Genomic DNA, 13,610 nt, shown 5'->3' with positions numbered 1-13,610 from the left:
CCATTTTCTCCTTAGGGAGTCAAGTTGACCAAAACAAATGAGACAAAAACCTCAGTGAATTAGGCATTGGGGTGTTTTTTTCACTCTTGTAAGTCATATCCTTTCTTGAGAAGGTTAGATTTAGTCAAATACAGAAATGTGCTTATCTACGGCTTGATGATACTCTTCTCTAGTGTCCCACTCTCAGGACCTCTTTTATTCAGTCCCTTCGATGGCATATGGCCATGGCATGCCTTTTAAGATAGGGAAGGTTGAGGGAAAACTTGAATTACTAACGTGTGTCAGAATGAGGGTATTTAGTCTTCTGTAACTCAAGGGGTGTAGCTAGTTGGGTTAGTCACTCCCACTACTAGCCATAGAGATAGATAACCTGTTCAATCCTGATTAGCAAGTCTGGGCTAAACACATAATTTACCTAGAAGGGAATGTATAGGGCCAAGACAGGAGAGGCTTTTGTAAATGGGCTAATTGAGGATGAGCACAAAGCAAATCAGGTGTTTATTGTGGTATCAGGAAACTTTGGAATTAACCACACAAAGACCAGTTTCATCCTGTACACAGCCATTCCCCCGATGGTGGTAGGCTGTGGAGATTTGTTGCAGGATTTTGAGAGAAGTGGCAGAATTCTCCAGAGCTGGGAAGTGAACAGGGTTCTGGTAGAGATGTTATCCAGGTGGATATTTCAACAAATCTGAATATGTGCTTCACTAGAAAATTATATAGTTTTAGAGGTGCTTAGGTAGGGTTTGTTTGGAAATACATGGACCATCCTTGTACATACTAAGATAGGGAAGTTATTAATAAAATTTAGATGATAGTAAATTTATTTAAGAATATAAAATCTTACATCACAGTCGAGCAGGTTGAGGCTCACAGGAGTCTTGGGAGTTACTGATGTGGAAACTTGCTCAAGGTACTTTTGTCTAGATGGCTCAAGTTAGGGTCAGGGTGAAGATTGCCTTGGGTTGCTTGGTGACAGCTGGGCAGCCATAGTCCATTGGGAGCAAATTCCATTTTCCACAAGCCTGTGATGGTGGGGACCATGACTCATGAGAAACAATGAATGAAAATTACAAAAGTTGGTGGATACAATGGACTCCTATACTATTTGCATACAGATAGGTATTTCCCAGTCTGGGATTTCATTTCACTGCAGACCTCTGGATAATGTGAGATATTCCCTAATTTATATAATCTATTAAATTTAGTTCAGCTTATAACTTTTTTAAATGCTTTGCCAAATAAGTGTCTTTTGTGGCATGTGCTCCAATAGTTGTTAAAATATGCAACTCTAAGGAAAAAAGACAAGACCTAAAGGACACCAACAACAAAGTATTGAAAGACTGCCAGGTTATTCATTGTTTAAGCTAAATAGGATAACAAACTGTGGCATAATTTTTGTTTGCTTGGAAGTTTTTTCCTTATTTGTGTTTACTTTCTCTGTATCAAAAGTTTTTTGGGGCCCCTGGCTTGCTCAGTCAGTTAAGTGTCTGGCTCCTGACCTCAGATCAGGTGGAACCTGCTTGAGATTCTCTCTCTTCCTCTCCCTCTGCCCCTCCCCTCCCCCTGCTGGCACATGCTCTTTCTCTAAAAATAAATAAATAAGTAAATAAATAAATAAATACATAAAGTTCTTCTTTCTTTCCTATCTCAGTGCTACTTTTCACTTCAACCAAAAACTAACCCATGCCTGAAACTTCTAAGATTTTAATCTAATTTCTCCTTTGCTATAAAATGCTTTTATTTTCTAAGCTTTTCTCAACAGAATATAATCCCACACCTTTTGTTACCCAAATTGATTTTCAACCAAATTGCTTTGCACCATAGCAGTGTCTTACTTTCTATAGAATGAAATCTCATCAAAAGTAAATAATTATTTCTCTTGATTTGATAAGCAATCGAGTATAAAATAACTTCTGAAACTGTATCATCTTTAGCTGTTTGCAAAAGGAAAACATGAGAAGAAAACCTGGTTTGAATCTCGAGATTTTTGTAAAGCTCTGGGCGGTGACCTAGCTAGTATCAATAATAAAGAAGAACAGCAAGCAATATGGCGATTAATAGCGTAAGTGTCTTTTCTGTATAATACTCCTTTCTTTTACCTATTTGGTGCTAATGATGTTGAGAAAATTCTTGTATTTCTGAAATTATTGGCTCGTAATGCTACTTTAAGTACCTGTATTATATTCCAAAACCATAGGAACTTTTTGATCTGGTTTCACTTCCAAATGCTTTCATTTTATAGGTATAAATCCTGTGATGAATTGCTCTATAAAAGTACAAGACACTCAATACATGTTATTAAATGAATAGATGAATTACTATCTTTTGGTGCTTTATAATTATATATTCTCAAACGGGGTCTTGTTTTCAGTATATTTATGGGCTATACCAAAATGCAATTGCATAATGCTTATATTTAGTCATTGAATCTCATTACCTGGTTTGGAAGATAACTTTCAAATTTGATTAGCTCTTGTAGGTAACCAGACTTGTTTCATCCAATAGTATAAGCTCTCTTTATGTCTTGTAAATTGCAGGGCTAGCGGAAGCTACCATGAACTGTTTTGGTTGGGACTGACATATGGAAGTCCTTCCGAGGGCTTTACTTGGAGTGATGGTTCTCCTGTGAGTAATTTGATTTAATATATCATTTTCTTACTTTATCCTGTATTTATTTTGATGTTATCCTTGGGCTTAATCCAAATTTTTGGTAAAACGGGTTATTATGATAGCTAGAAACATTTTTCTAGGCAAAAGTCAATGTTATTTTGGATCATTAATCTGCTCTTGCCCTGATAGAGTTCTCCTGCTCACGCAAGGTATAAGCACGGTGGACTGGATGAAAAAAAATTAGAAAACTCATTTCACTAGTTTAAATAAAATTACGTTTTCATTCTATCATGCAAAATTGGTGTGCAAGTAGTTAAACTTCTTAAAAATTGAGTTCTAAACAAGTGTTGGTGAGGATGTGGAGAAAATGGAACCCTTGTGCCCTGTTGGTGGGAATGCAAACTGATGCAGCCACTGTGGGAAACAGTATGTAGGTTCCTCAAAAAGTTAAAAATAGAAGTACCCTATGCCCCAGCTATTGCACTACTGGGTATTTACCCCCCCAAATACAAAAACACTAATTCAAATGCATACATGTACCCCATGCTTATTGCAGCATTATTTACAATAGCGAAACTATGGAAGCAGCCCAAGTGTCCACTGATAGATGAATGAGTAAAGAAGATGTGGTGTGTGTGTATTATCTATATACAATGCAATATTATTCAGCCCTAAAAAAGAATGAAATCTTGCGTTTGTAACAATGTGGATGGAGCTAGAGAGATAATGCTAGGTGAAATAAGTCAGTCAGAGAAAGACAAATACCGTATGATTGCACTCGTATGTGAAATTTAAGAAACAAAACAAACGAGAGAAGGAAAAAAAGAGGGAGGAACAAAAACCAAGAAAACAGACTCTTAACCATAGAGAACAAACTAGTGGTCATCAGAGGGGAGGTGGGTGAGAGGATGGGTGAAATAGGGGAAGGGGATGAAGAGCACACTTACCGCAACGAGCCCTGAGTAATGTGTAGAACTGTTGAATCACTATATTGTACACATGAAACTAATATAACACTGTATGTTAACTATCCTGGAATTAAAATTTAAAACTTAATATAAAAATTGAGTGTTTTATAGCTTCTTATAGATCAGGAGATCTGGAAACAACTTTTGAGAATCCACTGGTAACCACTGGGCCTTGTCAGCCTTCCCCATTCTCGGGAATGGAGAAGTGAGAGGCTCGGGGACATGCTGGCAACATTTAGTGGTCTAGTCATCTCAGGAAGTGATTTGATGTAATTTCAGTTCTACCTCCTCTTATAAACCATCAGCAGCTTTTCAAGGCACTTGAGTAAACTGATTTATTTGATAGCTCCATTGACACTTGGATTTCATATTGCTATTTCTGGAAAATGTTTTGTCTAAAACTCTGTTGGCTCTAATTCCCATACTGAAAACTGCAAAGGGGACCTGAACCCACCCCTTCATTGATTTCCACTGTTAATTTAGGCGAAGTGTGGAAGCTTCGTTAGCAGTATTTTGTAAGTCTTTTTCTTTTTTAAGAAGAACTAATTGTACTTCTCTACCCTACCTATCTGATGAAGAGAAAGTTTCCAACATCACACTGAAACACTATCCCTTAAGAATTAGGGATATTAGACCTTGTCTGAGGAAAACGGCTGCATCCTTGAGACGGACTGGGAAACAAGGGTTTTGGGAGAATGTGCTAACCTGCCTCTAGACTTCCAGCCTCCTACCTCCAGGGCCCAGCCCAGCCGTCCCTGCTGCAGACGAGCTGTCCCCACAGCCCACGTCCTTCTGTCCTGCCCATTTCTCCTGCCTAGTGGGCATTTGTGCAATTCGGGACTTTATTTCCATAAACTGACCCTTGTATCAGTTGAGTCTTGATTTAAGGACCTTCCTTCAGCTCTGAACAGCTTTTTCCCTCAATTCCAATCCAAAGATAACATGAACCTTTCCAGTTGACTCATTTGTGGGTGGCTTCTTTTGCTGTTGACATTCTCAGTCCTGTTACCTTTACATCTCAAATGGTGAAAATCATTCAAATCAGTCCAATAAAATACGAACTAAGTAAAAAAAAAAAAAAGAATTAGGGATATTAGAGATTGAGGAACTCCCAATACTGAGAAGTGGGGCTTTTTTTTTTTTTTTTTGCCAAGTTTTTCCTATATATGAATCCCACTTTTGTGGCCCTGGATCCATTCTATCAATAAGATCAAAGAAGATTTTATAATCATTAATAGCATATTCTCTTCAACTTTGAAAGTTTCCATGTAATTAATGAAAGCTATTTCTTTCCCACCCATTTTCATAAACCTTGCTTTCAAAACCAAGCTATTGCAAAGAAAGGTAAATAGATTTAAAAAAAATGTTACTATGCCTTTCCTTTCTTATTGGATAAACGATAGGAAATGGCCTGATATAAATGATTAACGGTTGCAATGTAATGTTTCGGACATAGGTTTCGTATGAAAATTGGGCTTATGGAGAACCCAACAATTATCAAAATGTCGAATACTGTGGTGAGTTGAAAGGTGACTCTGGCATGTCCTGGAATGATATTAACTGTGAACATCTCAACAACTGGATTTGCCAAATACAAAAAGGTATGGTAACCTGTCCTTTATTTTATCTTACAGTGGAGAACGAACCTCCTGACATCCCAATATTTTTCCTTTATGAGCAGAACCAAACAGACAAAATCACAAAATAAGGGAACTGGCAGGGGACATCATTCACAGGATAAGAATGTAGTCACTGAGCACAGATAAATGTTCCAAAGGAACAGAAGATCAAAAGGCCACCCGGGAATCCTGGACGAGAGTCACGTCCTCTGAAATAGTTCCCACAAGCTGTGATTCTGGCTCAGGTTCTATAGGGGTGGGAGTGGGTGGGTAATCTCCTCTGTAAGCAGAGTAATGCAAATGCCATTTCCTTTTTGGAATATTTACCCTCTGACTTATGTTAGCCATCCAGTAGGTGAAAGTTTCCCAAATATTCTAAAGATGGATTTCTTAAATAAATATTTTCAGCACAAAGAACAAGCACCATTTTGAGGCACCTGGTGCTGTTATACCTACCATGTTATTGGGGTGGTCAAAAAAATATCACCGCATGCTGTCAGTCATGATCTGGGACTCAGAAAGTCCCACAAATCCAAGTCGGGCATTGAGGTCAGAGGATCCCGGTTCTTATATTAAGATAAAGGAATAAACAGATCTTCCCTTGAACCACAATAGACATAATCTTCCTCCTTCGTAAGCAGTTAAGTGGAACCACATTGCCCTCTGCTGTTGGGGACCTTGGCTACCGTCCCAGCTCCACTACTAGAGACACTTGCTCTCTCGCCGCCTGTCTGAGTATTTTCCTCACTTCCGCATAAATTAGTGCTCTCACAGTTTTCAGAATGGAGGACGAAATAGTGGCCAGTTTTTCTTTAGAGGTCTCCTAGCTACCAATGACTGGTTTCTTTATGTGTTGTTGGTTAGCTCTATTCTTACAGATGTTAACTACATGAAGCCAAGCTAGGGAACCTGAGTCCTTTTATCAGGTTCCAACCAAGTCCAGATAGATCATTAACTACTTGGAAAGAAAAATATTTCATTCACCTTTTAGCAAAACAAACATTTAAAAAAATAAGATTCTTTGAAGAAAACATTTTATAAATAAATAGTTCGTTTTCAATGGTTTCAGGTAATGAAATTTTAAGTAATTTCACAGCTAATTTAAGATGCGTAACTGTCAACCCAACATCTATTGAGTACATTCTGCATACCAACAGCACATGTATTTTACCCTACCTCTCTACACATACTACTAACTCCTTTTAGCAGGTGACAGAATTGAAGGTAGGCAATTCCCACTCTGAGATCTGAACCTAGGCTTTCTGAATCCAAAACTTGGTTCCTTTCTTTCCTTTTCATGACACCATTTGTTGGGCCTGAAAAGTGTCTTCCAATTTCTGGTGGCTATGACTTACCTAATTCTGCTGTCCTTCCTTCTCCAACTCCATGACATTATGGGAGCATTAGGGAATGGAAGAGAGGGAGAGAAGGAGAAAGAGAGAACAATTATGTTTTCAGCTATTTTGACCCAGGAAAATAGTAAAATTAGAAGGGTATGTGATTGCAGAAGTTCAAGCACACTTTAAAATCTGATTTCTTTTTGTTTTCCAGGACAAACACCAAAACCTGAGCCAACACCAGCTCCTCAAGACAGTAGGTGTTTCCTTATTTTGTGATTTCCATATTGATAGCCTTTTTTCTCTTTCTTTTCTCTATGAAACAATCTAGGAAGAACAGAGTTCTCAATATCTTTGAGAATCTTGTGGATCTTTTCCCCTAGACAGATGCTTACATGCACAAACACAAGGCATTTTAATACAATGTCTCAAGGGCTCTTGAATCATATCCAAGGGTCCAGATCTCCTCTTTAGTACTGCATTGGTTTCCAGTGTTGCTGTCACAAATTACCACAAACTCAGTGCCTTAAAGCAATGTACACTTATTCAGAAATATGAACTCAGTTTCACTGGGACAAAATTGGCAGGACTGTGCTTCCTTCAGAGGCTCTAAGGGAGAATCTGATTCCTTGCCTTTATTAACTTCTAGAACTGCATTCCTTGCATTTGTTAGTTCGTGGGCCCATTCTCCATCTTGAAAAACCAGCAGTGTAGCCTCTTGCTTCATTTATCACATTGCGTTCTTCTTCTGTAGTCAGATCTCCCTCTTTAAGGATACTTGTGGTTACATTAGGGCCCACCAGATAATCCAGGATCATCTCTCCATCTCAAGACCCTTAAATTAATCACGTGTACAAAGTGCCTTTTTCTATATAAGGTAACATTTATGGGTTCCAGAGATTAGGACATGGATATCTTTGGGGACTCTGATTCAGCCTACAGTAGCACAGAACTGTAGAATACCGTGGTTTGGAAGAAGGCTTAGGAACCCACGTGGTGTGTGAATTCCTTGGTTCTCCAGTTATACACTGAAGCACCCAAGTCCGTCTATTACAGCTCTTTGTTATATTGAGATGAAAGCTGATTTCTCCCAGCTTCCACTTCTTGAACTCAGAACATCAAGGGTGCAGGTATGTAATTCCTGACAGCTCTGCGATCCTATTGATAATAGTAACATTGGGACTTCTTTTACCCGATGACCATACTTGGAACTTAATCAAGGAGAAAAAGTTACAGAGTTGGTGCAAAGTGGATATCTGGCCTTAGGTAATTCAGTCTGTGTTTGGCATAAGCATCCTGCTTACTCTGGGCTCTCAGAGTTGCAGATACCGCTGATAAAGCTACTCTGTCGTTTTCACTCTTGTGTACCACACACAGACCAGATTCTTGAATTTGTCTAAGTAAAATTCATCACCCTTTTTTCATTAATTTTTCAGATCCACCAGTCACTGAAGATGGGTGGGTAATTTACAAAGACTACCAGTATTATTTTAGCAAAGAGAAGGAAACCATGGACAATGCCCGAGAATTTTGCAAGAGGAACTTTGGTGATCTTGTTTCTATTCAAAGTGAAAGTAAAAAGAAGTTTCTATGGAAATATGTAAGAATTTGATTCATTGAAGAATGAAACAGTGACGTGATAAAAAAAAAAAGATAATGTCTACTATTGGTACCCCATGGTGCAGTTTCAAATTATGGGCTGAATTTGAATTTTCTAACATCAGGAGAAAGATGTCAATGCCAGAGGAGAGGCGGGTGGTAGCCATAACAGAAATGAGTGACCTGATTGCTTAAACATTCAATGCAGAATCACAGAATCCAGAAAGTTTTTAGTCAAGTCTTTTTGTGAGGAGCCAGGCATGATGGCTTTGAGTTCACTAATTTGATTTTCAAAGATCATAATTCTTAACTAGTTGTTATATATCAATTCTGGATTTTTGGGTATATAGTGTAGGTTGGTTATTTAAAAATCTATCTTAGTTGGACCAAATTGTTGGCTACAAGTACAGCTTGACTATTCACATAAACATCTTGGTTGTACCAAAATTGTCACATAACAGTAAGAGCATAGTTTATTCTTTCCAAAGGTACTTGGCTTAGTATTTCCTTTTCAAAATCTTCATTGCATCCTTTTTGCTTACCAGAAAAGAGGTAAGAGGGAGAGCAGAAAAAAATAAGGTGAACATAATGAAAGCATAAACATTCATTTGCTTACCAAGGTATTAAAGTATAGTCTGACTTATCTTCATCTTTGTGGATATATTTTGGTTTGAAATTTTTAGGATATTTCCTAATATTGCACAAATATATATGTGTATGAAGTCTTTCCTTAGAAGCAAAATACCAAATGGTTACTTTGTTTTAAAGAATATCTTCAACAACCTAATTACCATAGGCATTTGGTATTATAGAGAATGATTTAAGGTATTTGTTTTATAAATTCAGGTTCTTATATGGTTTGCATATTTTTTATTTTTTATTTTTTTTAAAGATTTTATTTATTCATAAGAGACAGAGAGAGAGAGAGAGGCAGAGGGAGAAGTAGGCTCCCCACTGAGCAGGGAGCCTGATGCGGGACTCAATCCCAGGACCCTGGGATCATGACCTGAGCCGAAGGCAGACGCTTAACCATCTGAGCCACCCAGGCACCCATCTGAGCCACCCAGGCACCCTTTTTTCTTCTTTCTAAAGCGTATTTATTTAAGTAATTTTTACATCCAACGTGGGGCTCAAATTCACAACCCCAAAATCAAGAGTCGCATGCTCCTCTGACTCAGCCAAGCACCCCAATATTTTTCTTATTATTTCTATGAAAAACATCACTTTGAATGTACAACAAAATTTCTGCATGAATCCCTCCTTAGAAAAAGTCCTAAATGGCCTGCCTCATTAATAATTAGGTTTTGTTTAAGAATTTTCTTATTATAGGAGCTCCTGGGTGGCTCAGTTGGTTGAGCGTCAACTCTTGGTTTTCGGCACAGGTCATAATCTTGGGGTCCTGAGATCGAGCCCCACATCGGGCTCTGTACTCAGCATGGAGTCTGCTTGAGATTCTCTCTCTCCCTCTCCCTCTGCCCCTCTCCCTGCTCATGCTCTGTCTTTCAAATACATATATATAAAACTTTTTTTTTAATTTTCTTACTATATAAGTATGGATTGACCTATATGTAAACTTTCATCTTTTAGGTAAACAGGAATGATGCACAGCCAGCATATTTTATTGGCTTACTGATCAGCTTGGATAAAAAGTTTATGTAAGTACATCAAAATGAAACAACTTTGCTTCAGAGAGTGATCCGATAAACATCTAAGAGTTATTTTGAGACTTTCGTTTTGCTGAATACATTTTTAAAGATCCTACTGAGTTCTCAATCTAAGAAGCATCTTCAAAAAACAAAAAGAATTTTTAAAAATCCTCTAAAATGTTTTCAACCTCATAATTCTCAAATAAACAACTCAAAGTCTGATTTAATCTTGCAAAACTCGACCTATCTTTGTTTTCGGTTATTATCACATGTTAGCCAGTGATCTACTAAGAAGATATATTATACATATATGAATACTGAACTTATTTTGAAAATTATGATTCCCATTTGGACCATCCTTGGTGCACAGAATTAAAGGATCCTTTTATGTTGTCGCACTTACTGTTTTCACAGCACTACTTTGAAATACCCTTTCAACTGCCTGAAATGCTTTCCCTTCAAAGGAATGACTGTACTGTTTTCCATTAGATACAGGGGCCAGGAAAAGCTGTGGGAGGGAGGAAATTAGTACATTTTTGGGGTTTCTTTCCTCGTTCATTAATACACATGTTCTCCTAAGTTTGAAGAGCAGATATGTCTTCCTGGCTCATGCACAGATGTTTTAGCCACTATGTTCCGCTTGACCATTTTTGAGCAACAGAGACCCAAAACTCACACTCATTATTTTTAAAGATCAGAAATGCTTGATGCTTCTTTGGACAAGCACCCATTTTAATCATCTCTAAAATGAGAGGGTCAGTCACATTTGATGATCTCTTGCTGTCTTTCCAGCTAACAGTCTCTGAATTTCCATAACTTATGAAAATAAGCATTGGCCCACATACCTTAGGAGAAACCTAGAATAAACATGGAAATCAGAGTATGGGCGTAATGAGAAACTCTGAATTCTTGGTCTCTCTCTATGGGTGGTTTTGTTTTGTGGGAATCATGCCTACTAAGTACTCTCAGAGGCTGTGTGCTTCTGGCCCACTTCCAGAGAAACCAGAATCTCCTTGGCCTCTCCCCCTTTAAGACTAAAGGTAGCTTCTTCCAGGGAGAAGAAGACAGACAAGCCAGGGCACTGGGTTGCCACAGAGGAGCACAATACCGCGGGCAGCACCAACTGCTTGGGAGTTTCCCTGCTGGTCTCTCTAGAATCCTCTCTTCTGTTTGCTTAACATCCTGTGCCCCATTCATCTTCATTGACTCATCTGTTCCCACCACCAGGCTGTAATCAGTTATCCTAATGTTTGGATTATTATTGCTAAATGCCTGAATTTTCCTTTCCAGTTGGATGGATGGGAGCAAAGTGGATTACGTGGCTTGGGCCACAGGTGAACCTAATTTTGCAAATGACGATGAAAACTGCGTGACCATGTATTCAAATTCAGGTAGACAATGTAAAAATGTTGAGTTTGCCTTGTGGTGTGATGTGTCATTTGCTACATCCCTAGGCTAAAGGTAGCAAGTTGTGCACTCAAATCGGGCAAGAGAAGCAGAGAAAATAAAGAAGTTTAATTTCAGCAGCATCACTGTTCAGTTTGTGAGAGTGGATGCTTAACCTTCGCTCTAATACATGACACAACCTTCTCACTTCTCATTTTATGAAACATTTCTTCATGTTTTGATTTGAGCAAAATATCCAGAATGTTTATCTGTCTCCTTTATCTCTCCACATATCTTTGTCTGTAAAATGAGAATAATCACAGAACTTGCCTGTTGTTGAGAAGATTAAACATGTAGTATACCTAAAACCCTAAGCAAATGCTTGGTATATCTAAGGTGAGGTATTATTAGATTATTGTTATTAGCTCTTAATGGCTATTTAGATAATACATCTGCAACATCAGGTTTATTCTGGGCTCATAGGAAGCTCTCTATAAAGTTGGACTATTATCAGCTTAAGTGAAAGAACAAAAGGGTCGGGCATAGTTCTTTCTAGTCACTTGTGTAAAAATGTCTAAGCCATTTCTGAGAATCCTTATAAAACATAAGTGGATTTTTTAAAAAAAGAATGTTTTCCAATGCAAATATGTAAGTCTAACTTGGCTCTTTTGTCCTTTGCCAGGGTTTTGGAATGATATTAATTGTGGTTATCCAAATGCCTTCATCTGCCAGAGACATAACAACAGCATCAACACCACCATTACTCCAACGGTGCCTTCAATCCCAGGAAGCTGTAAGGAAGGCTGGAATTTTTACAATAACAAGGTACTAAGAAAATTAGCTGTAGTCTTGGTATTGATCAATGTGGAGAGTGACAATGCACATCATTCAGTTCAGAGGTAACTTTTGCTTACCTCATGCCTTCAGAAAATGTTAGGCGAGAATAGAGAGAAGTTCCTGTGTCAAATTCTTTATGGAAATGGAGAGTATAGGTGGAGCTATTCTCCAAGTGGGTGTATCCTTTGTTCTGAGGGAGAAAAAAACTTGGCCAAGGAAATTCATGGGTGATAAAACTCGCTTAACCTTTTGGATCTCTATTTGGCTGGAGAAAATTTATATGCAGCTATAATCTTCGTGAAAATTTTTCGTTTCTTTAGAGCAAGCACTATTATCTGTACTTAGTCCCTTTTTTCCTCTTTCATCCAAGTGTTTCAAAATCTTTGGATTTGTTGAAGACGAAAGAAAAAGTTGGCAAGAGGCACGAAAAGCTTGCATAGGATTTGGGGGAAATCTGGTATCAATCCGCAATGAAAAGGAGCAAGGTATGCAGACATTGTACGATCAGTGATGCACTTAAATATGTAATTTTCCCCCCTGCTGATAGTAAATGATATTTTGGTTTTCCAGAGTAAATACTAGGCAGGGGAGAAAACCTAAACACACTTGGAGAACTATTTTATTCAATGTAGGCACCACGCTGGACATTTAACATAGAAAGTCCCTTTTCATTGTTAGGACAACTCTGTGAAGCCGGTTATCATCACCCCACTTATGAATGAGGAAGTGGTGTTCAGGGAACCCGCTGCTAAGTGGGAGGGCTGGGAATTAAACTGGCTGTTCAACTGACATTCCATTCTGTTTCCACCAAACTAGTTTATTCCCCAAAGAGCCAAAGAAGTAGAGTAGTTCTAGGAGTGAAATGGAAAATTGCTAATTTTCCATTTATTGCGCTTCTAATCACTTGATCACATACCCTAAAATGCAAAAGAACTAATTTTTAAATAGGAACTTTGAACAAATTGAGACTATTTTCCCCTTAAAACATAAGGGTAAATCAGAGCTTTGAAGAAAACATTGAAGGAGAAAACTCACCGTATCCATATAGCAAATTGTAAAATTTATTATGTTGTCAAGAGAAAGATAGTTGACCAATTTTGTATGGTCTTTTCATGGCCACCTTACCTGAAATAGATACTAAGCTAAATTAGTGACTTGTCACTTGAAGGACGATGCTAACCACCTGCAGAGCAGCCGGATGAAGTAACTAAATTCATGGAGGGTTTGGAAGCCACAGCAGGCTGTAAGTGAGGCATGTTTGAAAGACCTTCAGCTTTCACAGCCTGGAAAGAGAGGGTGTGGGCTTGGAAAAGAGAAGATGTGGACCTGTATAGTTCCGGAACAAATACTTAGCACCGATGAACTGCTGTTACAAAGAAATAGATTTAGGCTCAAAATCCGTAGGTCATTCTCACAATTAGAACTGATTTTTTTTTATGTTAATCACCAAACCATCATTGGTTTTTGATGTAGTGTTCCATGATTCATTGTTTGCGTATAACACCCAGTGCTCCATGCAGAACGTGCCCTCTTTAATACCCATCACCAGGCTAACCCGTCCCCCCACCCCTCTCCCCTCTAGAACCCTCAGTTTGTTTTTCAGAG

At 38.3% G+C, this 13,610-nt stretch overlaps 1 protein-coding gene across 1 annotated transcript in view; it reads left to right on the top strand.

Moving 5' to 3' along the window:
• MRC1 (mannose receptor C-type 1) overlaps positions 1-13,610 on the top strand; it is a 107,479-nt gene that overhangs the window by 63,618 nt on the left and 30,251 nt on the right. The window contains exons 13-21 of the mRNA XM_025892019.2: positions 1,938-2,065; positions 2,541-2,628; positions 5,038-5,182; positions 6,752-6,793; positions 7,974-8,137; positions 9,724-9,791; positions 11,073-11,173; positions 11,851-11,993; positions 12,376-12,490. Of these exons, the coding sequence (XP_025747804.1) occupies positions 1,938-2,065; positions 2,541-2,628; positions 5,038-5,182; positions 6,752-6,793; positions 7,974-8,137; positions 9,724-9,791; positions 11,073-11,173; positions 11,851-11,993; positions 12,376-12,490 (994 nt within the window). The remainder of the gene's footprint in view (positions 1-1,937; positions 2,066-2,540; positions 2,629-5,037; positions 5,183-6,751; positions 6,794-7,973; positions 8,138-9,723; positions 9,792-11,072; positions 11,174-11,850; positions 11,994-12,375; positions 12,491-13,610) is intronic.

The sequence above is a fragment of the Callorhinus ursinus genome, unplaced genomic scaffold, assembly GCF_003265705.2.
Source record: "Callorhinus ursinus isolate GAN/ISIS: 27379988/994484 unplaced genomic scaffold, GSC_fseal_2.0 scaffold63, whole genome shotgun sequence".
Taxonomy (NCBI): domain Eukaryota; kingdom Metazoa; phylum Chordata; class Mammalia; order Carnivora; family Otariidae; genus Callorhinus; species Callorhinus ursinus.
Note: the sequence above shows the minus strand (reverse complement) of the source record. Positions and strands in the feature narration are given on the sequence as shown.